Here is a 26748-nt window from a genome sequence, read left to right as displayed (position 1 = left end):
TTGGTTAGTCAGGGGAGCTTATTTTCCACTGTTTCACTGTGGAAACCAACATTAGATAGTTTCACCTCAGACAAGTGAAAAGCTGCTGTTAAACACGTGTTAGACAGAAACCTTAACTTGTATCTATTTTCACAAAGGAACAAAAGACACAACTCAGTTGCCTTTAATTTGCAACAGAGTGCCAGGATTTGTGTTCTGTTCCTGCCAGGAAAGTGGAATCCAACTGAAAATATCCCATCTGGCTTCATCATGATGTAACTTTCCATCACTCCCACGTTATTGTGGTAAACCCAAGCCACATAAAGGTAGTCATAATAATAATCTCAGTTGTACAAAGAGAAAATTAAACTTTTTTTTGTTTTTTTATGATGGTTTGAAATTAATCTGTGGTTCAACACTACAGATTAGGGATGAGACATTTTTGGGTGAACCCTTTTTGTGAAGTAATTTTTAGATAGAACTGGTTCACCGGTTCATACAATGACTAAATGTTGATCTGATTGTGATTTTAGATGAGAACATACAAAGTAAATGATATTTTCATGTAAATGCATAATAAAAAAACAAAACACTGAGAGCAAAAAGACACAGCCTCAAACACTTGCAGAGCTGGAACATATGGATTTACTTGGCAATTTATCATTTGAACACGAACATAGCTTTGCAAAGCATTGCTTTGCATTTAAAGCTACATTTTACATTTCATTTTTTTCAAGCAATTTCAGATATGTTAGGCCCTTACAAATGCTTTGACAAAATAAGCTGATTTGAATAGAGGCTCGATTGTAGAAGACAGATTTCAGTTCTTATAGTTTCACTTCCATTTCCGGTTAAATATAGGATTTTACACGTAAGAGTTCCCTGTTATTTATGTATATAATCACTTTAGGAATATGGGTGAAACATGACATCAGAGTTGACCTGTATTCTGGGGCTGAAGGGATGAATAAATTATCTTCAATTAAGGAGAATTTATGTTTTATTTCAATTCCTTTAAATGAAAAGCTAAATAATGGTGTCTAGATATGGTGGAAAAATAAACCTTGCTTTTAGTCCAGTCATATTTACACCTTAATCTATATATGTCAATTAACAAATGTCTTCTACAGTGCCGGTTCTTTTTAATAGGTCTTTGAAGATTAACTACCTTACTACAACTGTACTTGTATAGCTAGCTGTGGCAAACGTCTTTCTGAGAATTTAGCTGTGTAGTTACCCATAATTCACTACCTTGCTATGATTTTATCCATGCAGTTAGCTATTATTTGCTGTCTTGCTGTGATTTTAGTCGTGTAGTTTGCTGAAACGAGCTGTTTTGCTACTCTAGCTATGTAATTAGGCATATTTAGCAGTCTTACTATGACTTTCAATGAGATAATGATCTTGCTCTGACTAATTTTATTGTATTAACTGTGTAGTTAGAGGTCAGAATTGTGTGTATTTGGGAGAATTTTATCAGCCAAGACAGTCTAACCGTTGCAAGTGACGTATTAAACCTGGACAATTTTTGTTTGTTTTTAGTAGCATATCTTAAAAAACCCTTTGTTAGGCAGTCTGTGACTTTGCTTAAATAATCTTGTGCTAAATCTCAGTAAGCCTCCTTCAGCACTACCCAGAGTTATTCTTCAGGCTTGTGCTTACTTTTATTTTCTGTACAGCTATATACATAGACACTCATAACGTCTGTCTAGATTACCTACACACGTACTGTTTCTGTTCGACACCTGTTGTGTCGTTGGACACCTGTTGAGAATTTGGTGTCTTACCTCGTGACCTGTTGTTTACGGTGACGTAGCTCCGCCCCGCTCTGTCCGCGTGCTGCTGTGAGTTCAGTCAGTGAGAGAAGGCTCGCGACCAGTTCAACTCCACTGCGCTCCAACGGTTATCAGTTTACCGTTAACTAACCTACTAACTAACCAGCTTTTTGGGATTTTAACGAAACCGCTTGTGGACCTAACGGCTGACGGTGAGTAGCGAACAGCGATTAACGGGCGGTTCTATTGCAGCGACTACTAACCTGGTAACGGTTGGTTAGCTGAATAAACAGCTAACGGTTCAGTAAGCTGTTAGGCTAATTGACGTGTTAACGGTCACTAGGTGTTAGCGCTGAGAGCAGACTGACATGGTGGAGGTGGATATGGTTACAGGTGTGTGTGTGTGTGTGTGTGTGTGTGTGTGTGTGTGTGTGTGTGTGTCAGTCGGTCACTAAGGAGGCAACACGTAATTACGGTTTGTCGTGAAGCCTAAGCTGTCTGTCTGGAGCTGACATTAGCGTCATTAATGAGGCAGCGTTTAACGTTAGCTTTTCTGCATCCTATATTCCCACTGTGTGTGTGCGTGTTTGTGTGTCCGTGCGTGCGTGTGTGCGTGTGTGTGTGTGTGTGTGGGCGGACAGCAGAGAAATCGGTACGTTTAGTTCAGCGTGGAAACTCAACGTCATGTTTATTATTATCACAGTCAGTCGATTTAAAAAAATAAATAATCATTCGTTTTTTAAAATTTGAATTAATCAGGTAAATGGCACTAACAAGTTACTAAAATGCAAATCTGCATTCAATTCCAATCTAATTTCGGTACAACATACCGACTAGGTCACCATTTTAAAGCTGGAATTAATACATTGTTATGATCAGAATCTCATTTAGTCAGGTTTATATATACAGAACCATGGACGGATTAGGAAACAATGCATCCCTGGGCTCAGACATGTAAACAGGACCCCCACCCTCCCCTGAAGCAAGACTGACTGAAAGAGACATGAAATAACTCAAATTAGGGCAAAATTACTTATTAAAAAAAAAATCTAATTTCGATTTTTCTAACAGATTTTTTGACATAATTCAAAGTCAAGCTTTAGTTCAATATTTATTGTGTAATGCATTTAAAACATAATGCATTATTTCATATGAGACAATTAAAAACATCATTTCAATGAGAACTTAAAGATATAAATTGCTTCAAACATGTATTTTGGATTTTCTTTTTTGCAAATCACATAGGATAAAGGTTAGATAAATAAGCTAATAATATTAAAAATACAATAAGAAGATAATTGTGTAAAATAAGACTGTGACTACATATTAATTTGTTTTTTCAGTTAATCTGTCAATTATTGTTCTCAATTAATCAATTAGTTATTTGGTCTCTAAAGTGTCAGAAAATAGTTTAAAAAAAAAAAAAAAAATGTGGGTCATTGTTTCCCAAAGCCCAAGATGACATATGTCTTTTTTTTGTCCAAAACTCAAAGATATTCAGTTTACTGTAATAAAGGAGGAAGAAAGCAAGAAAATATTTACCTTTAAGAGGTTGGAATCAGAAAATTTTAACTTTTATTCTCTGAAAATGTTACTCAACCTGATTAATTGATTATCTGCTGGTTAATTTAATTTGTTTGTCCGTCCTTTCAATAGTAGTCTCTATTGGTGACGGACCAATTAATTGACTGCCTTATTGATTAAATGTTATTGTGAGATAATTGGAATCATTCCTGTAAATACATGAAAAGGGGAAAAGAAGTTGCTTAAGCTCCTCTGTATTTGTAAAATGTCCAATGTGTCAATGTTGTGTTTTGTTTGATATAAAGACTGAATGTTGTCAAGGGGTTTGATAGAGCCTGGGATTTCTTTTGGAGTTGCACTACTGACTTGAATCATCTTGACTATTTTTATTTATTTTTATTGGGTTTCCAGAATAACACTATCATTTTTGTAAATGGTTATCATAAGTAAACCTTTGTTTGTATTTTGTACTGTATTGCCATATACAATGACATAGTGGCTGTCAAAATACAATGTACTTAAATGTAGAGCTGCAAAATGAATTCATTAATCAATTAGTTTTCAGCTAATGAATTAGTCTTAAACTATTTTGATAACTGATTCATCAGTTTGAGTCATTTTTAAGAAATAAAGGTCTAAATTCTCTGATTGCAGCCTTTTAAATGTAAATATTTTCTGTTTTCTTTCCTCTTCAATGCCACTAAACTGAATGTCTTTGGGTCGTGTGCAAAACAACAATTTGTCATCTTAGACTTTGGTAAACACAACATTTTCTACCATTTTCTAGACCAAACAATATTCAATTTACCCAGAACAATCAACAGGTTAATCACCAATAGAAATAATCATTAGTCGCAGCACTAATCACATCTATGTCATGTTTGTTTTTGTAGGCAGCCAAAATGAGCAAGACCAGATTTAGCTGCTTTTGTCGTGTAGTGGAAATTCACTAATTCTGTCAAATAGAGATAGAAATAAAGCCAGATAAAATGCACAGTTTCAAACCTCTTAGTTCAACTGTACTGTGGATTTAATAGGACATACATCTGATTTTTAGACATTTTAAGATTTTTTTTGAATCTACCAATTCTGTTCACATCAACAATACATTGTTTAAGTTGAAAATGTTGTTTACCTAGAAACCAGAATCAAATCTATTCTGTCTATGTGCCAGTCTGCCTCTCTCACCGTCTACCTGTGTGGCATGTCACATTGTGTTATCCAACCGTGTGAATCTAATGGAAACAGTGATCTCTTGTTGGCAGCAAGCCATCCAGTTATATGTGTGTGTGTTTGTGTGTGTGTGGGCAGACAGGTTGGATAACAGTGTTTCAGCAGAGTAGCTTGGATGGATGTTGAGTTTCCTGTGGGCAATCTGGCTCTGACCCAAACACATAACCAAATGACTGGACAGACAGATCGAGTACACACTGAACAGACCAGGAGATGTACTGTTAGAGTATTATTCTAAATCCAGCAGCAACTGCACAAAATCGTTCATTTTTGTCATAAATCTTTGCTCCTATTATCCAGTGCTAGCCATGAAATAAAGGAGTTAAATTAAAAGCAGTGAGTGCGGACATGTTCATACCTGTCCTGTTTACATTCTCGTAATCCAATCCAGGATTCTGATTATGTGAATCTTTACAGCTTTCATTTTAAACCAAATAAACAGTCTCCACAGTTCAATTTAGTTGTCTGGCCACCTCTTCTAAGCTTCTTCTTGTAGTCTTCTGTGATAAGAGGTGACAGCATTTTTGCTCTGTATTAACCAATGCATGATTTATTTTAGATATTGGCCATCACTGCATCATTTAGCACTTTGTTCTTTAATTAGCAGATTGAAAGCTTACAGACTACTACGATAGCACTGAAAAAACAGAATCTGGTGTTTCCATACCATAGTTTCCTGGTTTCTGACCACTCCAGTTAGCAAACAAATGTTATTCAAAGACTTGTTTGCAGTTTCCAGGTTGATTGGTTGTCCGATAGGCTCTCATTCAGCTAAAATCTCACTGTCACCAGTGTTACTTTAATAAGAAGAAAAACACAACATCAATAGCCTTCTAGGAGCGATGCATTGCTTTGGTGGCAGAATTAACAGACTGCCTGAGAACACTCTTGCCTTTTCACAAATTTAAACTGGCCCAACCTAATTTGACCGCTTGCTCTATATTCTTTAATGTTTGCTTAATGTTTGCTTGGAGTTAGCTCAAAACCAAGTGACACCATGTCAAAGGAATCGACAAGCAGTTTGCTAACTTGGTTGTGTTATATTCCCCAATAGCCAAATGACATGATTGTATTTTCAGTTTGTTATCCTTTCAGTGTAAAATAACTTGCAGCCAATCACTTTTATAAGATTTTTTTGCAGCCATAGAGGTGGCACAGACAGAAACATGAGGTCTTTCACTCCATCTGCTACTGGCATTTTAGATTTTAGTTTTTATTTGGTTTGGTACAAGCTGTGTATCTGTCTTTGACTTCTCTGCCTTCTGTCAGTGCTTTCTCTGAAGGTCCAACGCTATACTTTGCTCTTGTGTCCTTAATGTATTTATTGTTATTGTCTACTGGCTGTAAGACTAACTCTTTATGTCTTCTTCCATCTGTCTGTCTGGGAGGTGTCTTTAATCAGGTCAATTGGCAGTAAAACAGCCCTATGATGGAGGAACTTCATGATGTCCAGCTGACTGAGATCAAACCACTGCTGACAGGACAGGTGAGGGGGTGGGGCCTAACCCAAGTAATGGCGCTTTTCCACTAGCACCTGCTCGGCTCGGCTCCCCAAAATGTCTTCTTTTCAGTATGACACAGTCATAATGCCATGAACCATAAAAAGCAGAGTCTTTTTACAGTTGAGAAAACTTGAAATCAGTATGTGTAACATTTTATAATGTCACCAATACTGGGAAAAACATGACTACATAATATAGATATTTTCCTACTTACATTTTTAATCAGTTTCTATACTTGTCTTCTATCTGCTCTGTGTAAACGCAGTGTTCAGTGACGCTGAGAAGTCCCTACATTTTTTGTCACGATACTACGGGTTGTAGCTGAGTTACTAATCATTCAGTGGTTGTGGTGAGAAATGCAGTATTTTTTATTTTTTTCAGAAAGTGGTGCAATTTTTTTATTTTATTTTTTTAGCAAATAATTAAATGAGATAAGTAGAATAAAGCTATCTTGAAAAAAATATCCCAATTTTAAGCTTAGATTTGGTTAATATTTATGATGGAAGTATACGTCACAGATGAGTTGTCAAAGCACTGTCAGAAATATGGAAATGTAATACATAGTGTCATTTTGGCATTTTATTTATTCATTTATTTTTTATTTTTTCGATGCCTTTCAAACCAGTTTGCAGGTTTTGGGTTTTGATGGTTACAATAACATAAACTATAAACTTGTACGCAGTTGGGTCCAAGGAAATAATTTGCATTTCCTCTTTGTTTTATAATGTAGTATTTATTTACATCTTTCTGGCTTCATCATCCCCTCTTCTATGATGAATACTTACTGTCAGCTTCATATTCTGAATATGTACTTTCATTTAACATTAGTAATTGAGTTAGTCACTAAATATTTCTCTTTGTCTCTTCAGAATGGGGGAAATCTCCAGGACTTTGATTGTCAGGTAAGTTCAGCACCAACACACAACACTTTCACACTTTATGTGGTGTTAGATCAGTTCAACATAGATTAGACTAACACTTCACTAGTATTCTGTTGATTTTCTGTGTTTACAACTAGGGTTGTTAGGAACCAATGAAGATCTTGGTTGAGATTGGTCAGAAAAATCTGCATTCTGTCTAGATCCAACCAAACCAAACTGAATTCTAAAATAATACATAAAAAGCTCATATTTGTAGCATATTAAAGCATTTGAACCTGGGTAATTTATAACCCACAAATAATGGATTAATCCTGGAAGACTGGTGATTTTCTGATTTTCTTCTTATAATGTTGGTGATTGCTCAACCAATGAAAACTTGATCGCAAAAAAGTGTATCAACCAACCAATCAACAAGTCCATCTGGCCACTCCAGACCTAGTTAAAACTGAGGAGTGTTGTGTTTGTGACAAAATTTGCCCTATTTACAATATAAAAACATGTTGATGAAGTTTTCTCATAACTTTATATTGCAGTAATAATACACATTGCAAATACACATTTGTATGTTTTATTTACTTTCAAAAGGCATTTGACTGGATAAAGAGAGATGTATTTGCCTTTTTTATGACTGGGAATATATGGTAGATATTATAGGGCAATCCAGGTTTTATTGTCTATAGTTTGTAGGATGGTTTAGAAGTTCAGTTTTGATCAACTGGTTTGACAAATCAAAAGATACTCAGATGTACTGATGATCAGTAGTTATTACATTTTGATCTGTTTTGTGATTCCTACTTTTGTCTCAAAAACCTAAGAAAAGACAAGAGGGATTATTAATTTGTACTTATTCTGACATTATTTGTGTTGTTTTAATGTGAAGATTTGATTGTGAAAAACGCTCAAGCTGCTTCTTAATCTTTAGACTTTCTCTGATGTTTGGAAATGTAAACTCTGCACTCTGGTCCTGGCTTATATGGCTTCATGTTGTTCTTGTTAGCCAATTTAGACTGGCCATCGTTCTATGCATGACACTATATTCAAAAGTAAATTCATTCATGCATTCGGCAGAGGGCACATACACCGTGGCCTAGTAAGAGGACTGACCACATGACAATATGCGTGGGAATCTGTGAAATACAGCTGATGTGATAATGATTAACTGATCATTTGCTGCACAGAGGCTAAAAAAAGATTTTTTTACAATATGGAAAAAGTAGATTCCAATGGATAAGCCTGACATATTCAGAAGAATTTGTGTGAGGAAAACTGCACTAGTCAAACATGATGCTGAAGTTAGCGTGATAACCATCAGCAGTTATTGATCAGCTGCAGGCATATGTCAGTACAGGAGGTCAGTTTGTGTCAGTGACTCTGATCACAGATAATTTAAATTAGAGCACTGAGGTGCAGCCTCCAAAACATCCTATGAATTTATTAAAGAGCAGCCTGCAGACTGCCAGCCCCACTGGATACATGTATAAGAAAATTAAGTAGAGACTGCGTTTTTTTGTTGTTTGGTTTTGTTTTTTGCATTACAGTAACAATAAGAACATATTGTGGAAGACTTTAATGCCTAAATTGATAAACACATCTTTGTGATGTCATAAAAAGGAGAGCAATCAAGCTTTTTCCAGTTTAAAAATAAAACATGCATCTTAAATAGGGCTGCACAACTGTATCAACATCGACACTGAGATATGCATATGCAGGAAGTGCAATTTTAACTAAAGCAAATCAACATCAGCTTATCATGCTACGACTTTTTTGCTGCTTGAAACAAAAAAAAGGGGTAATAGATGGGCTGTAGCATAGTGCCAGCGTGATTATTACTGGCATAGCACAGGATTTTATAGAGAATTTAGAACTTCCCATCATGCCTTTTTGCCTCATGAAATATATGAATTCTTGCATTAATCCTCTGAACTCCAAAACCCAATAGCAAGTTTGAAAGTTATCTTTAAAACATCACCAACATTCCGCCATTTATCAGAGCCAGAAACTGTTAACACTGAAAGAATTGTCAGTTTTCAACTTTGCTGCAGTCACTGAACAAATCATTTGTGATGTGCATTCCAGTGAGAAAGATACATTCAGCATGGTGAAATATCTTTCTAGAGTTGATGTGCAGAGCAGTGAGAAAAATACTGAGTTTGTAGAGGCTTTATAAATGTACAGTTAAATATCTATACTATGTAGAGTCACCTTTTTTGTATAATTAACACCTGTTAGCACTTTGAAAAAGGTTTTACATGTTGATTTCAGTTTTATAAAAATTTTTTGAAAAACAAATATTTTTAAAATATCAACTTTTTAAATTTTTTACAGCTGTTTCATGCTACACAGAAGACTTTGCTCTCTACTTCTAGTCATGATTGTGCTGTTTCCATAGAGTTGCAGGATTTTACTGGAGTGAAAAAGGAGCCTACAATGAGTAAAGCTGTGTAGGGTTCTAAGGGTTAAACTTTATAAATAGTAATTTTCAGGAAATGTTAAGTCAAGTAGTGAGAACAGCAGTTGATAAAACTTTGAAGAAGAAGCACCACACGCCTCTCACGAGATTCAGATTTCATTTTTAACCATATTTTTTGGAGGAGCGTGCTGTGAGATTTAGCTTCTCTGTGTAAGTGGACGAGCTGAGAAGGGGAAAATAAAGATTAGTGGGGTGGCGCAGCACGTGATTGGCTGTTTAGGCATTAGGACCTTCCACCTCTTGGCCAATGACCACAGAGATTATTCCTCTTGATCCAATCACACCACACCCACTTTCTCTTTCCTTCTTCACTAGGTAGGAGGCTAAGGGACAACAGCACGACTGACCTCCCTCTCTTTCTATTTCTGTGTATGAAATCTAAGTTTGATACTCTCTGAAGCTATACCTTGTCCTCCTCCCATCTTCTGTCAGGATGTCTGACTCTCTGGATTTGCACCAGATCTCTTGTTCTTTAGGAGTTGGGGTGGTGAGTTTGCCAGTTCATTACGTAGCCTCCTCATCTTGTTTATCTGCATCCTGTTAGCTAGAAGGAAATTAGCTGTTTTCACACGCAGTGATATAAATCCAGCCAGTTAGTTTATAGTGCTTTAAGTTTACATGCATTGCTGTGCAAAAGTATTCAGAAAAATTACCAAGATTTTTTTTATTTAATGATTATCTTTGTAACGAGTGGAGTAACCATAAAAAAAATCATGATTCTTGAGGATTCAGACCATCTGTTGCTGGACTCCTTGCTCCTGTTGCTTAGGATAGCTTTTTAGGACTCTCGCCATACCTCATTTCATTAATTGTACATCATCAAGGCAGCAGGTATTTAACAAAATAAGATATCTTCACCTCGGAGCCATCAGTTTAAATAAAATATCACGTGTGGCAGAGCTGCATCACCTGTCCTTTGTTTTGCTATAACCTACCACTGTATTTTATGATCCCTGTTAGATAAGCAGAACAATGTTCATAAAAACTTGCTTTATTTTTATTTATAATTCAAGTGACAGTGGGGCAGAATGTGACAAAAATGTACAGATCTCACACATTTTTATTTTCTAATTAACACACGTGTAGTGTGAAGTATAAAAGGCATGCGCACACAAAATAGCGTCTTACAAATTAATATTGAGTGATATATATCATGTACACACATTTGTCAGTGCTGCTGCCCACATGGTTTTGCCTCTTTTATGTCATGGGTGCGGAAAAGACTTCATCGAGGACACAGTGAGGATATACCTGTGCATCCTCACTCATTGCTTCTCCAGCATGCCTCCTTGACCCTTGATCCTCTCTCCTCAAGGTGCAATTTGGGAACGGATATGTCCTTTGGGATGATTCACCAAGATTTCTTCCGAGAAGGAGTCAAGGAGGCTAAATTTAGTGAAATGAGATGAGTTTTCTGTCTTTATGTTTTGGCACATTGTCATTTTGCAGAAGTGATATCGGACTGATAAGACGCGGCCTTCATGATATTGCATGCACGATCGACACCATGTATCCTGCCGTTATTTGCAGAAATGCAGCCTCAAACCTCCAGTGAACATCAATTATTCTTCACCTTTGTAGCTGTACAGCAGTGCTGTGGCAGACAAACCGGCTTGTATTAGAGCCACATAGTTCAAATTTTGACTCCCCAATCCAGAGCAAAAATGAATTGCTTGGAGGACTGGCCACTGGCACTACAACCACTTCTGACCTGACTTCTGTATCAACATCCCACTTGTGTCTGCCAGTCCGGAGCTTGAAGCACTGCTGGGCGCCTTCCACTTTTGAAGGGAAGTCCACTTGGTGTCTTTCTTGTGATACAGCCATATTTATTGGCTGACTAGCTCTGCTGATATAGGAAACCACCTAATGGCTTGTTGCTGTCCTCATTCAACCAATTAATTTTTAGATGAAACTTGTTACCTCTTTAGTTTAGCTATCACTCACCCAGATTTACTCCCCTACAGAGTTTTTGTTGTCTCAGTTAATATTACTGAAAATGCATATTATATTGTTGTTCAATAGTACCTGTTTGATATAATTATTACTCTGCCAAGGAACACGGCGGAGTTATGTGACGATCGGTGTTGGTTTGTCTGTCTGTTTGTCTGCTATGGATTTGGATAAAATTTTCCGCGAAGGTCAGAAATGACACAAGTACCAAGTGATTAGATTTTGGCAGTGATGTGGCTTATAGTCTAGATCCACGTGTTTGTTAAAGATTTCTGTATCATTGCGAGACAGTGGCACGGCGTCACTGTGACTATGACTACAAGTGAACACTACATCAGCTGCCTGCTGACAATCACATGATTGCAATCCTACTGCAAATCAACCGCTGTGGGCCACAAATTTTTTAAAGATTTCATCCGTCGGAAATCACACATCAACTGAGCAGCCTTGGCAGAGTACTGTGCTCTCTGAGTGCTTTTTTTGTTCAATCATGCAGTGCGATGTATCCCTACAAATTGTTTTTCTTTTTAGCTGCAAAGGAGTCATTTAATTTTTACCTTCTTTAATAGCATACAAAAGTCTCATTGTGTTTAGAAATTAAAATGCTGTATTTCCAGTTGAATTCTTAACAATTGCTTTTGAGAAACATCTTAAGTGTGAATCTCACAGATTCATAAGATTCCATGATTCAAGCACTCCTAAATGATGTTATGCAGAGAAATCACTATCTCCAGTATGGTCATGTTTTGGTACCATCTCTGAAGTCTGAGTTCTTGTGGCATCTCTAGAATATATTGTAGTGTGTGCACATGCACGTGTGTAAGCAAGAGAATGGCAGAGCTTAAGATCCGAAGATGGGATCTGTCAGGTGTTTGCCACAGCCAATTCATTAATAAGATTACTAGACAACACTGCAGCCTGAAAACAAATAAGCCATTCATCTGTCTCTGTTTTTGCTTGTAATCACATCCACAGACCACTAATACAGTTGTCCTCATATGTTTACATACCATGGCAGAATTTGTAAAATATGTACCATTCTTTCATGAAAACATGAATGATCAGAGCAAAAAGAATTGCGTGATAATAAATAACTTTGATCAAACATGTTTTCCAACCAAAATGGACAATATTTCATGAATTTTGCCGGAGTATGTAAACTTGGGAGCACAACTCCCCTGCTGCTGTTTCACATGAAATCAGATCATTCCACATTTCGATTTCTGAACAAGTGACTCAGCTGAGCCATGTCCCAGATTTATGATGAGGTGCATTCATGTGCACTGTGGATGTACTGTCCTACCGTGTCCTACTGTGCACATTTAAATGCTTATGGCCTGCAAATACAAACACGCATGAAGGTGACACAGCGTCTTTCTTCCACTTGACTGATGATGCTCCACCTAGTAAATCATTTTTTAACCCTTTGAACTCTAAGCAGTTTGTGGATGTTATTTGCTCCGCTGCGTTATAAAGTTCTACACCTCTATGGAAACTGCACAACCATGGCTAGTACAGAGAGCTCAAAAATATCTTCTGTGCAGAATGACACAGTTATAATGCCATGAATCATAAAAAAATTAAAAAAGCAAACAAAGTGGAATTTCTTTGATCACTTATTTTGTAAATATTCAACAAACCTGGAATCAACATATACAACATTGCAACACAGGTGTTAACAATATTGGGCAAAATGGTGACTCAATATGCTATAGATAATTTACTATTTACATTTTTAATATGTTTCCATACATGTCTACTCTCTGCTCTGTGTAAACACAGAACACAGTTGAAATGAGACATGTACAATAAAGTGTGTGTTCAGGTGTTTTAACTTGAGCTGTAAAGAGAACATGGTACATGCCCCATGTGCAGTTTCAGTGATAATTCACTTTACAGCATGAAATGAGTTTAATTAATTCACCCTTAAGGCTCCTGTTTAGATGGTTGTTGGTGGTGCTGACAGGATAATATTTATTTGTTGTTTGCTCACTGTTCAGGAGCATGATGTGGAGACAACCCACGGTGTGCTTCACGTTACCATGAGGGGAGTTGCTAAGGGCAACCGACCCACAATCCTCACCTACCATGACATCGGACTCAACCGTGAGTAAAACATGCATTTAGCGATTATACAGTAGAGCAGAGGTACAAAACATATCCAAGCAAATACTTAACACATCAGTTGTTTTTCTGTGTGTGTGTGTTTGTCTAGATAAGTCTTGTTTCAACAGCCTCTTTAACTATGAGGACATGCAGGAAGTGACACAGCATTTCTCAGTTGTGCATGTTGATGCTCCAGGACAGCAGGAGAATGCTCCCGTATTCCCAGCCGGGTAACACACACATCTACACTATCCTCTGTAGGATATAAACACACATGTGCATGAGTCCTTTTTAAAAAAAATATAATATGCCTGTGTCAGACCTGCCTGCTATGGGTTTTAAAGTTCAGACAGTTAAGGTTGGAGTAAGGTTAGCCAAACGTAATGTCCTCTAAAGTGACGTAAACACTGGTTATGCAGGTACCAGTATCCTACCATGGACCAACTGGCTGAGATTCTACCATCCGTCCTGACACAGCTTCAGTAAGTGGGCTGTCTTCTTTACAGTGAAATGCATCATGGGTATTTTTGTAGGAACTTCCAGACAGGCTGTTGATGAACTCAGCATTGTGTGTAATTCTGTGCTATCAGGGTGAAGAGTGTGATTGGTATCGGTGTTGGAGCTGGAGCCTACATCCTCACCAAACTTGCTGTAAGTGTCCAACAAGCTGAGCTGCAGTCAGGTGCTTGACAGGACACACTGCTGGTCTTTCAACCTGGAGCATCATTCAGCAGCTCACTGTGTGCTTGTTGATGTGGATGAGAATAATGATTGTTGTGTTGTTTCAGCTGAATGAGCCCAGCTTGGTGGAGGGTTTGGTTCTGATCAACATTGACCCCTGTGCTAAGGGCTGGATGGACTGGGCTGCCTCTAAGGTAACATACATATGCTGCATACCTACACTGACACAGGGAAGTGCTGCATTCCAGCCCTACTAGGGTAAGGGGAAGCAACATTTAACCAGTTGTTTTGGGCTTTACAAAGTTATGTAGCATAGGAAAATTAGGACCTATGGGAGCTGCTCAATCAATGAATGAAATAAAATCAAAGGACAACAGTGCTGCAACTTGCTGAATTAACAACAACAGAAAGCAGCTTAATGTATTACCTGAACTAAAACACAAAGGCAGCAGCACTCCTTCTAGTGTAGTTTAAAAAAGAAAACATCACTGAATCCTCTGGGGTCACATCAGTTGTCCACGATATAAGCAACACTCACGTCATGCTTTTAATAACAACCCTGTAATGGATGTATGTAGAAACTTACTTTTAAAACAGTTTTGCAGTGCACTGTTTATAATTCATCAGACATGTTGACTTTCCTCTTCAATCACAAGCTGTGGTAAGAGATGGTGATAGGGTGATTTAGATGAATCATTTGACTCTTTTTGTCCAGAATTGGTATCAATTCTCAGCTTAGATTTGGCCAAGTTTTCCAACAGAACTGTACGTCACAGTGAGAGACACAGCGGCAAACTGCTAATAATAGACCACATCCACTGTGATTGCCACATTAGGTGTACTTTCAAACTGGATGTAAGCATGGGAATGATTGCTGGTCTATTGAATGTGCATACCAATTTACATAAATGAAATAGGGTCAGGACAGATTCATTACAGAGGGAAGGTGCCAGACCACCACCAGAAACAGATGAAAACAAGTGAAATTGTCAAATAACAATCAAGCATTCAGTTAGTAAAAGTAGATATTTATGTTTCCTGCAGCTGAGCGGTTGGACAAGCAACCTGGTGGACACCATCATGGGACACCATTTCAGCACTGTGAGGATGACAGAGACATTACTTTGTTGTAAACTTCATAAGAACAATTTGCTAACCTCCTCTATAATATTCACTGTATGTGCGTTTGTGTGTGTGCGTGCGTGCGTGTGAGAGAGCAGGATGAGTTAACAGAGAATAAGGAGATCGTCCAGACATACAGACTCCACATCTCTCAGGATATACCGCTGGATAACCTGGCCATGTTCTTCAACAGCTATGACAGGTAGGTCAATATAGATTATGTCTTTTGGATTTTTTTTTACTGTGTTAATGGGAAATAAAGAATTACTAAAGTCAGATGTCAAATGCATGTTTTCCTACAAGGTTCAACATATTATAACCTAAGCAAAGTCTAGTACAATGATACTGACAGTTAAATACAAGAAAAGCACCTACATTAAGTGTTATATTTGGTGTCTGCCAGTTCAGAGTCTGATGCATTACTTATACTTACTAAAATGTTGATTAAATATGTATGCGATGCACTGAAATACCACCTACAACCTTCTAAACTGGGCCGCCTTATTTTCACAAGCTACTTGATACAAATAATGAAGCTGACAGCTGCTATTATATACTGCTGGCAGTTTTTGTTAAAACCAGTAAAAATAACAAAAAATAACAAGCTGCTGCTATTAATATTCTGCTGAATATTTTGTACACTAATATTTAGGAATAAGACAGGAAAGAAGACAGCTTTGTTACTGTTGGAGCACATCTGTGTGTTTTGCCAACCCAGGTGTTAGGACAGACCTCAATCAATGGCGCGACCAAATATTTTTTTCACACTCTTCCAGTGAACTGCTAAAGTGCAGAGCCTGACTGTTACTAAAAAGCAGCTTGCCAGTTGAATTTTTCAGAGTTTATTTATGTCACGATCAGTTTGTGTAGGTGAAGAGACTTCCCCGCTGCATGATCTGTATTTACGTTACTTTTAGATTAGTCATCTCTCCCCTCTCTCTCTCTCTCTCTCTCATGACATGGTAAAATGAAATATTACCTTCTGTTATGAGCAAGTGTGCAACCCACCCACCTCATCCACGGCTCCTTTTGACACCAAGGAGCAGCTACTCTACTCCAAACTTCCTACAGATGTCCAAGTTCCTCATCCTATCGATATGGCTGAGCTCAACCACTCTATGTAGTTTCCTCCGTAGGATGGGCCAGTATCTATGATGTCATTCTTTTAGTCACCACCTAGAGCTCATGACATAGTTGATGTTGGAGCGTAGATCAACATGTAAATCCAGAGCCTTGCCTCCTGGCTGAGCCCCTCTTCATCACAGCACTCCAGCATTAATGCTGATGCTGCATCAATCCGTCTGTCCATCTCACACTCCATTTTTATGTCACAAGTGAACAAGATCCCAAGATACCCAAACTCTTTTGCTTGGCTCAGCAACTCACCCTTAACCAAGAAAGAGCAAACCACTGGTTCCCAGAAGAGAACCATGGCCTCAGAGTTAAAGGTGCTGGCTCTTTTCCTGACTGCCTCACACTTAGCTGTAAACCACCCCAGTGTGTACTGAAGGTCACAGCAGAACCACGTCATCTGTAAGAAGCCGAGATTCTTAAGGTTCCTGAACTGGACACCCTCCTCACCTCTGCTGCACCTAGAGATCCTTTTCATGAAAATCTCAAAGAGGATCAGAGACAAGGGACACAATTTATGGAATCCAGCACACACTGGAAAGGTGTTTGACTTTGTGCGAAGAATACAAACACAGCTCACACTTTGGTTGTACAATGACCAGAAGGCTTGAACAACATATTCTTAGCCTAAACAAGTGAATGTTAGCCTGAGATGGGTAATCTAGCACTGTGTAATCCTGAATAAGACACCATTAGCCTAACAAAGATAACGTAGCTGCTACAATAGCCACAATAAGATAATGTTAGCCTAAACAAGGACCAGTCAGTGAAACTGTGAGGATGTTGAAGTCAGTGTCTCTACATTCAGGTGGTGCACCAAATCCCACACAGCACAAGGTCATGGAAGAGGAGCTCCCCAAACAAGAGAGACAACAGTATTTATACAGGTGTATGACATAGCAGTAAAGTCTGCTGATCTGTCATAGAAGTGTAACACATTCTGCCCAAGATCCCTTGGGAGTCTAACTGTCTCCTCTCAGGCTCGTCCACACATTCCTTTTATGCACTCTGACATAGACCTTTGGCCTCCTATGAGACAGGTAAGCAGAATTCTCAACAGTAGTTGACACGTCTCAACAGGAGGTAATACAGTCTTCAACATTTTTCCATCAAAAGCCCTTGATTCTTACTGCTGCTGCTGTGAACAGCTGCAGTATTGTAATGCTGAAATAAGATCCCTTATTGTCTGCACATTAACATTCTTGAGTGTTTTGTGCAAATATCTGTCAAGAGGACTTTGATATTGTAATGGTTGCCAGGAATGGTGATGTGAATATGTATTTGTGTGTGCGTGTGCGTGTGTGTGTGTGTGTGGGTGTGTGTGTGTGTGTGTTAGTCGTACTGAGTTGCAGATGGAGCGGCCGGTCCCTGGTTTGAATGAAACCATAGCCACCACACCCAGGTATCAGCTCTTCTTTTTTTTATATCTCTGATATGTCTGATTGTCATCTGTTACTCAGTCTAACATTGTGTTTTTTAGGTGTCCTGCTCTGCTGGTGGTCGGAGACACGTCACCTGCCGTCGATGCAGTGGTGAGCGCCTACCCTGTCTCCATGAAAATTGCTATGTGATGTCACATTGTGGTAAAAACAGTTTGTGTGTTTGCTCTGCAGGTGGAGTGTAACTCCAGAATGAATCCCACCAAGACATCCCTGCTCAAGGTCTGTCTGTGTCTGTCTGTGTGCCTGCTCACCTGTCAACCTGGTGTCATAAGTGTGTGATCTGCAAAACTTCAGAAGTTATTTAATGTTTTCATTTACTATTTTGGTGTATTTACGTGCCCTCACTAAGTGCTGAATGGTAATTGTATGATTTGTGGTGGTTGGTGCCATTCAGTGATGTTCACACAGTAAGCTTATAAAGCCGATTGCCCTCTGTTTCTCTCTTTCTGTCGTACAAAAATCACATAAAGAAATACACATTTTAAAAATAAAGTAAGAAACACCTTAGGTTGTGGACTTGTACTATAGTAATGCATATATTATGAGCAGGGGATGAATGCAAAATTACTTGGGGTAAAACAATGTTGCTAACAAGCTCTTGTAAATGTAGTTACACAATATCTATTTAGTCTTCACTGCTCTTTTCCTGCTCTCCCTCCCCTCCACATACACAAACCCTACAGTTACACCAGTTACTACTTTTTGGACAGCTGACACCTAAGAGACTGATATAACTGAGGACTTTGTAAGAATAAGTAACAAGACAGGATAACAGTTTTTTTTTATGTTGAGATGAAACATTTTCATTTAAACATTATATGTGATTTCTCTTGTTCGTAAGTTTGGGTGAACAGTGTTTTGAAGAGACTGAAATATCTGCTCAAAACTACATTTGACTTGGTTATTGTCTTTCTTATTAGTTTATCCCTTTAGATATACATCATTGAATTATTTTCTTTTTTCCTATTCATTTTGTAGCATAGGTTACACAGAGAAGTTAGGCCTAAACTGCACCCCTCAGTCATTAATGGCAGACTTAATTGTCTGTTATGCCTCCACTTTTGATAACTGTCCTACCTTTCAATACAGGCAATGACAGAGTTTAGATTGCTGTTATTTTATCTGTTCAATGCTTTGTTTGATTTTGATTCAGGTGTGAATTTATAATACTATAAATTGTAGAATAAGCGAATAACAACTATTATGTTGTTACAGTAGCACCTCTCAGTGGGAGGAATATATTAGACAGCAAGTAAACAGGCAGATCTTGCAGTCGATATGTTGAAACCTATAAAAATGTGCAGCTTGAGGATGTCAGCAACTGAATCCCAGTTTCTCCAAACCAGCAGGTCTTGTTGGATGTTCCTGGTATGCAGTAGTCAGTATTAGGCTCATTGATGTACGTGGGTAGCGCAGGCTTTCCTCTGTGGTCCTGTCCTACAGAAGAGCTACTGTTGCATGAACTCTTGGTAAACCTAATGCTCCCGTGATAGAAAGGCATCAGAACACAGCCTGTGGTGTTCGAGGCTTCATAGCTGTAGAACGGTCAGAGTGTCCACCCTGACCCCTGTCCACAATGGACATGCGAGTGTCAGAACTGAACCAAAAAGCAATGGAAGAAGTTGGCCTGGTCTTTTATATAATGTGGACAGTCAGGTGTGTTTTTTAGCTGGGGAAGAGATGGCAGCAGGATGCACATTGGTAAGAAGGCAAGCTGGCAGAAGCAGCGTGATGCTCCGGACAGTGTTCTGCTTGGAAACCTTATGTGCTTGTTTTCATGTGGATGTTACTTGGCCTTTTTCAGCAGGATATTGCACCCTGCCACACTGCAGACATTGTTCAGTAATGAGTGGAGGAGCATGGTAAGAGTTCAAGGTTTTGAATCAGTCTCAGTCTGATCGAGCATTTGTGCAATGTGTTAGAAAACCAAGTCCGGTCCATGGAAACCTCACATGCACTTCCAGGATTTAAAGGATCTGCAAGTCAAAGGGGGCACAATATCAGGCAGCAGTTTTTTTTGTTTGTTGGGTTTTTGTTGCAGATCAATGCATGTATAAAAGGAATAAATATCTTGCATCAGTAAGCGTGCATTATGAGTTCATGTTCGATCCTCACACTGTTACTGATTTCCAACTTTTCTAAGGGTGCCCTTCAATGTCTCCCAGAGAACACAAACCCTGCATTTTTAGTTTTCAGTTGTCAGATACTATAATCATCTGTGAAAATGCTTCTGAGTTTTTTCTTCTTACTTGCTGTAAACAGCAACATAGTCTGTTTTTTCTATGTGGTTGTGGCTTGTCAAGAGATGTTTCACATCTAATAGTCATCCTATGAGTAAAACTGTTGTGGCAGTGAACTGTGCTGCAGGAGGCTGTCTGATCTTTTTAGTGGAGTTCTGGTCAAACACTGTCACTGCAGCTGAGCTATATAACTAGCAATTATTGTTAGATACAGCAGGGAAGTACTGACAAAATTGTGTTAAAAATGTTCATTAATTCACTCAATTGTTGTGCTTTTTGTGTCTACTTTTTTGATGACATAACATATATTTTATAGGATTCAGTGTGGTATCAAACAGGACTTAAAACTCCTGGTTCGTGTTTGTAGTTTGAATATTGTTTGTGGCTCAGCCCTAAACTGCATCAATGAATTCTGATTGTACCTAAGAATTTGTGTTCTCACCAGATGATCTGTTGTTCTTTGACTTTTCACTAGATGGCAGACTGTGGAGGACTTCCTCAGGTGGTTCAGGTGAGTTTCAGCCATCTACTGTCTCAGCATGAAGACCTAATTATTGAGCAAAATCATCTTCATGACTCAGTTCTTCACTCCATTGTTGTTCCTTCCCCTTTAGGGTGCCTTTACTTCAGAAATAAAGAAAATAGCATGGCTTTGTTTTAATTATTGTTAGCCACTACCACTACTTTCTCTCTATATTTTGAGAATCTTACTGTCTTTGAGCAGTTTTAATTGAGAAGTGTGTTTTTCTTCCAAAAGCCTGGAAAGCTTGCGGAGGCCTTCAAGTACTTTGTCCAGGGGATGGGCTACAGTAAGTATTCTTTACATTTAATTGGATCACACACATCTGTAGCTTTTAAAAATCCTTTCTTTAACCCTCTGACCCCTAAGCAGTTTTGAAGAGTTCATGAACCTTTATGAAAAGCGCATAACCATGGCTAGAAGAAGAGATAGCTCAAAAAGGTGTGTACATTACAGCACATTTATAATGCCATACATCATAAAAATGAGAAATATTTCTTGGATTTATTAAGTATTCACCAATGTTACCAATACCAGATATAATGGGGTCTCTACAGATGTTTTCCACCTTACATTTTCACAATCTTTACAAACTTGCCGCTTTTCACACTACTCTACACATCAAGATATTTTACCTCGCTGAATCTACTCCAACATCTTGCTCACAACTTGCTCTCATGTATATTGTTTGAGATCCGTGCAGCATTTATTTTATTAGTCTGATTAATAATTACTTCTCCTGCTTGTCTCCTATCTGGTTTGTATAAAAACACAAGTTTAAAATGAAAAATCACTGAACTTTTGTCACATGACTTTTGGACACCGCTGAGCCAGCTGTGGTCCCTCAGCTACATGGAGCAGCACAGAAATTTGCTAATGGCTCATTTTTAGCAATTTGTTAATTGAAAAAATTGTGAAATATCCCAATTTTACAACTTATGTTTGGTTAATTGGTTAATTAACAGAATGGCACGACACAGATGAGTTGTTTAAGGAAATATGTTTTTCAGTTTCTGGCAGATAAATGGTGTAATTTCTGCAATTTGTTTTTGTCCTTAAAGCAAACATACCTTTGAAACCTGCTGGTTTGTTCTGGGGTTTAGAGTGACTCCAACTAACAACTTGTTTGTAAATTATGATTCCAGTACACATTTGTGACTTCCTATTTGTCTGTGTCTCTTGTTCTTTCCGCCGTGATGTTAACACGTTGTCCTGACCATGCTGAATTCTGACTTATTTTGATCTTTGTTGTTCAACTGTTTGTTTGGGCTTTAAAGATAATGTCAATAATGTGATTTTTAGAGTAACACCATGAGGCCAAAAAATAATCACATTGCATTACAACTTTTTCTAGTGTTTGACATAATTTAACTCAAAGACAATTGTATGTTAGATGTTTATTCTCCTTTTTACTGAGTTTATACATGCAGCACAACATTATGACCAGATATCTTATACGTTAAGTAAGCAGTTCTCGTAGCATCAGATACAGGGACTTACAGGACCAAAGCTGAGTCATGGGGCTGTCCAGGTTAGCAACAGTGAGTATCTACTAGAAATGCAAATGCCAAACAATTTCCTTAACTGATAGTCGGCCGTGTTATCAGTCAGTAATCAGTTAATGTTAAGTTCCAACCAGATTACTTGGATGATATATTAAACAGCAGAGAAATAATGACTTTATTTAAAAATGCTGTTCAGTGATCATCCTGACAAAATCCAAATCATTAAACACATCAAAAGAGCTGCAGTCCTCCACAATAAACAACCTGCAGTGTTATTACCTCTTCACAGCAGTTTGATATCAACATAATCCTCATAGCTGATTTACATGATAGAATGACTTGTTGGCTGAGGGTAACAACTGTGCAGCTGTTGAAGTAACAACATAAATCACAATAATACACAAAAGGGGGAATGGTGAGTGGTGGATGCTACTCAAATCGAATTAATAAGTTCCATAAATAGAACTTAAAATTGGAAGTTTTAAACATGCTTACCTGGTAGATACTGACAACTAAAGAACTCAAACCCTGTGCTGTCGCACCACTAGACCTTGTGTGAATAAACATTTATACTTGAACTGCAGTTAAACAGAATGTGATTGTTAGGCTCCAGTAACAAGCTAGTAACAAAACTATTAACAGGTCTGCAATTTTGTATCAGTTTTTTTCATTAACAGTTTTAGGTGCCTTTACAGTAAAGTTGGTATCACTCTCACAGTCAAAAGCTGTGTCTCTGTGCTTGTTTGCCCGTAGCTTCACTAGCTATTCTTTGATGTAAGTAGCAGTTTGCAGTTTTATACGCTGCACAGCATGACCTGCCTTCAGATGAACACACACCTACTGTCTTAAGGGACTGTGTGATGTGTGTGTGCGTGTGTTACGATACATTCCTTCCTTTCTGCTCTTGTTTTTCTCTTTGTCTCCTGTTGTTCCCTCCAGTCCCTCATGTTGTAATAAACCACCTGAGCAGTCAATCAGGTATCAGGATTCCTTCACCTCAATGTCTGTTTGTTTGCTGTGATTTCTCATCAGTCCTTCCCCTCGTGTGTCTCTGTGTGTCTGTCTGCATGCTGTGGATCAGCTGAAATGTTCTTTTTCCTCAGCAGCTGAAGTGACCAGCAGGCTGCGCTGCATGCCAACTCTTCAGCTCTGTTCACACTGCAGACGTTCAGGCTCAGTTCTCAGCTGGTGCTCAGAGCTGATAGTTGGGAACTGGAGGATGTAAAACTCAAACACTGACATGATCTGAAATCCAGTAGAGGAGGAACGTTAAGAGAAGGAATTTCTACAGCAGGAATGAATGAAAGTGCAGCACAGGATTGGGCGATGAGTTAAAATTTTCCAACCAGCCTCCGTCATTCCAACAATGATTGCTGATATATTAGCGGAGGTGTCCAACACTATTTGAAAAAGAGTCTGATGGTGTCAGATCAGTGTTTCCTCTATGCTGACTTATTTGTGGCGGCTCACCTATTATCAGCAATATTGCTTTCCTGTTTTTTGGGGGTTTTTTTGCAATTATGTACGGATAACGAATTGCATGACCTAAGTATGTAGCGGCCACCGTAAAATAATATTTCATTAGATCACAAACATGTTGACAGCTGACGCATCTATGAACAGCCCCTCCTCTCTGTGCGCATGGTATAATAGTCACAGGAAGAATGAAGATGTCAGCTTTGCCTCTCAGAACAGAAACATTCCAGAGTTTACATATTTTTCGTATAATGAACACTTTTGCACAAGTTGCACAAATTTGTCTGAAACTGATGCTTTCAAGTTAACTGATAAATTATGCTGTTTGTTCTTAACACAATGCTGTCAATGCTTTGTTAGTCACAGCTGCATCACTCATGGCCTCTTCATTCTGAGGAGTGCAGGATTGTTGTTTTTCAGAATAAAATTATTGCTGAAGAATATCACAATTTTTAATCTTAGATTTGGTCATTTTTTTTCAGTAGTCCCTCTTGATGAAGGGATTAGTGTCAAGGACTGTCAGAGAGCTGAAAGTCCAACAATGATGTTCTAACAGTTTCTGGCTCTAAAAAATAGTAAAATTATTATTTTTTAACATTTTTAAGATAATATGTTTTTCAAACTTCTTAGTACTTGCGTGGTTTCATAGGTTTAATGTTGATGCTCAGATTTGATGAAGCAGATTGTTTGTTTGATGAAGCAGCGTTTGTTCTTTTGCTCCCTATAAGATACTAAAAACTCTACTCAGTAGAGCCTAAATGAGAAATATTTGGAGCCTCAGTGGGAACAGAGCCAGAGACTCTCCATCATCAGATTTGAATCCAGCTGCTCAGTCACAGTGTGGACGATTCAAATCATACCAGCTTCCATGTGCACATTAGCCATTCCCCCACTGATGTGTTCTGTTACTAACAGCGTGTTCTCTGTCCCCTCTCAGTGCCCACTGCTGGTATGACCCGGCTGGTTCGCTCCAGGACTCACTCTGCTTCCAGTGTGGGCTCCACAGATGGCGTCCGGAGCTGCAGCACTGCCGGGGCACTGCCAGAGGGCGCTAACTGCACCAGCCCCGGACAGACAGCAGTACACATCGAAATGACCGCATAGGACTGTTTCCCTGTTCTGCTTCCTCCTTCTTTACTCCGTCATTATTCTTCTTTTCCTCCCCTCCCTCAGTTGCAGTCGGACCTTTTCTTCGCCTTGGATGCAGTTCTGCTGTTTTAGTTCTTCCTAAAGAACTGAGAAGCATCACATCCCACCTCCCATAACGTAGAGATGAAGGTTGTCAGATATGTCCTCCTAAGAATCTTCCCTGTGAGTTTGACCAGTGTCATAGACGTTTTGGTGTGAGCAGCAGCCATGTTGGCTCTGTTATCCTGTTCTCCCTCCTCCCTGGAGCCATGCGATTGCCATGGTGACGCTGTAGATGTACATGAAGTTCAGTCAGTCCTTATTTATACAGTTGTGTCGTATTTCTACAGATGTAGTTTTCTCAGGTCACACAAAATCTTCACCCTCCTCTTCCTTTTACTGTGGTCCTGATCCCTTATTTTTATCTTATTGTAATCATAATTATTTTGCCATGATTGGTGTTGGTGGTACTGTTTGTTGATATGAAGCTCGTTTCTCAAGTGATGAACCTTTTTCCTACCTGTAAAATTAAATTTAAGGGAGTATTTCACCAATAATGCATGTAGCCTGAAAATTATTTACTTGTCTCTCTGACGTGAAAAGTCACAACTTGGGAAAGAATTTTGTTTGCTTTAAGTACCTCCTAAGACCTGGCTTCCACATAGGTGGACAACATAGTTTTTTTTAAAAAGCGTATTGTTAATATAATTCTAATTATTATTATAAAACAACAACAATAATGATGAAACTATAAATATAATAAATATAATAGATATTATCAGATTATTATATTTATTGGTAACTTCTTATTCCAAATAACTAGAAGAAATCTAAAATGCAACCCCAACCAAAGCTCGGGTCTAGGAAGTTAAAGGTCCCTTCAGGGGGAAAAAAAGAATATGCAATTTTTTTTCATTCATTGTAATTTTATATTAACAGCTTTATTTATATGGCAGTTTAAAAAATAACTATTTACAAAGCAAAAGCAAGGTTACCCTGAAGGCAACGTAACAGCAATTAAGATAAAAAGTAAGACAACAAATGCTAAAATAAAAATTTAATATATCAATATTAGTCATGGCACCATTACTTATAGAACACATTTAAGCAACAGCTGTTGAGCCAAAATGTAATAAGGTTTAAATATTGCAGTTAAGACCCGACAGTATTATTTCTTACGTAAATATACCTGAGTAGCTTAAATGTTTCCCTTACAGCTCTGCATTATTATGTAAAATACAAATTTACCTGGCATATTATCTTTTAAGAAAAAAGCAAAAATTGTAGCACTTTAACAACCAGAAATTAAAAACAAAAACAATTGTCAGATTTCTAACTTTATGAATGCCCTTTAACTACATGTGTGGTATGTAGTTCCGTCAGAAATCACCAGCAAAAATAAAATTGTGATATTTCATTGAATTAACCTTATCCTATATGTCTCATTCAAAAATGTGCCAAAAATATACCATCAGCACCAGATCCTGTAAAAAAGATAAAACTCAGAGCTCAGTGCAGCTGAGAAGTCATGACTGACCATAGACTGTGTAATAAAGACAGTCTATGTGACTGACTTTGCTGTGACCCAGTCACGTGACAAACTCTTGCAGAGTTATGGCTGAACCTCAGGCTGTAGTGTTTGGTAATAAATTATACTTTATAAATAAAAGACATGTAGCATGGCTCCAAAATGAAACAGCAAAGTAAGTTGTCAGGAAGATGCATTCAACGGTCGAGATGACAAAGATTCACCTCCAAACTGTGCTTCAGAGGAGGATTTTAAAGAAGGCAAGGATCCATCTCTAGACATGTGAGTATGTTTCAGATTATCAGCGTGCTGCATCTCGAAAATATGCACATAATGTACTATATAGTTACACTTACAAATATCTTGATAATACAGGATTTATAGTTGTACTATGCTGCCCCCTGCTGGAGGAGTTAGCAGAAAACATCCTGGTGTTCAACAACTTTCTTGTTCAGACACAAAAGTTTAGTTTCCTAAATACTTTTTTAAAAAGACCAATATGTGCTTAATCCTCAGAACTCCAATCAGTTTCTTGGCACACAGAAATTTTTT

At 38.2% G+C, this 26748-nt stretch overlaps 1 protein-coding gene across 4 annotated transcripts; it reads left to right on the top strand.

Moving 5' to 3' along the window:
• Positions 1–1802: 1802 nt before the first annotated feature.
• Positions 1803–25225, top strand: LOC111583728 (protein NDRG3-like). Of its 4 annotated transcripts, none has more exons than XM_035958497.2 (17): positions 1803–1966; positions 5914–5997; positions 6883–6915; positions 13318–13423; positions 13533–13653; positions 13843–13905; positions 14014–14074; positions 14212–14298; positions 15149–15205; positions 15325–15428; positions 17694–17759; positions 17838–17889; positions 17971–18018; positions 20515–20550; positions 20797–20848; positions 23004–23042; positions 24478–25225. In XM_035958497.2, the coding sequence occupies exons 2-17, from the start codon at positions 5938–5940 to the stop codon at positions 24642–24644; spliced, it is 1152 nt and encodes a 383-aa protein (XP_035814390.1). In that variant the 5' UTR covers positions 1803–1966; positions 5914–5937; the 3' UTR covers positions 24645–25225. The 4 variants fall into 4 exon arrangements, with proteins under 4 accessions (XP_035814390.1, XP_035814391.1, XP_054869051.1 ...); XM_035958498.2 differs by having other exon boundaries at positions 5900–5997; XM_055013076.1 differs by lacking the exon at positions 23004–23042 and having other exon boundaries at positions 1808–1966; positions 5900–5997.
• Positions 25226–26748: the final 1523 nt, after the last annotated feature.

The sequence above is a fragment of the Amphiprion ocellaris genome, chromosome 8, assembly GCF_022539595.1.
Source record: "Amphiprion ocellaris isolate individual 3 ecotype Okinawa chromosome 8, ASM2253959v1, whole genome shotgun sequence".
Lineage (NCBI taxonomy): Eukaryota > Metazoa > Chordata > Actinopteri > Pomacentridae > Amphiprion > Amphiprion ocellaris.
This window is presented reverse-complemented; position numbering and strand designations above follow the sequence as displayed.

Coding starts and splice junctions, on each gene's coding strand:
- LOC111583728 (XM_035958497.2), top strand. CDS start 5,938: ATGATGGAGGAACTTCATGATGTCCAGCTGACTGAGATCAAACCACTG. Junction 6,916..13,317: donor TCCAGGACTTTGATTGTCAG/GTAAGTTCAGCA, acceptor CTCACTGTTCAG/GAGCATGATGTGGAGACAAC. Junction 17,890..17,970: donor CACCTGCCGTCGATGCAGTG/GTGAGCGCCTAC, acceptor TTTGCTCTGCAG/GTGGAGTGTAACTCCAGAAT.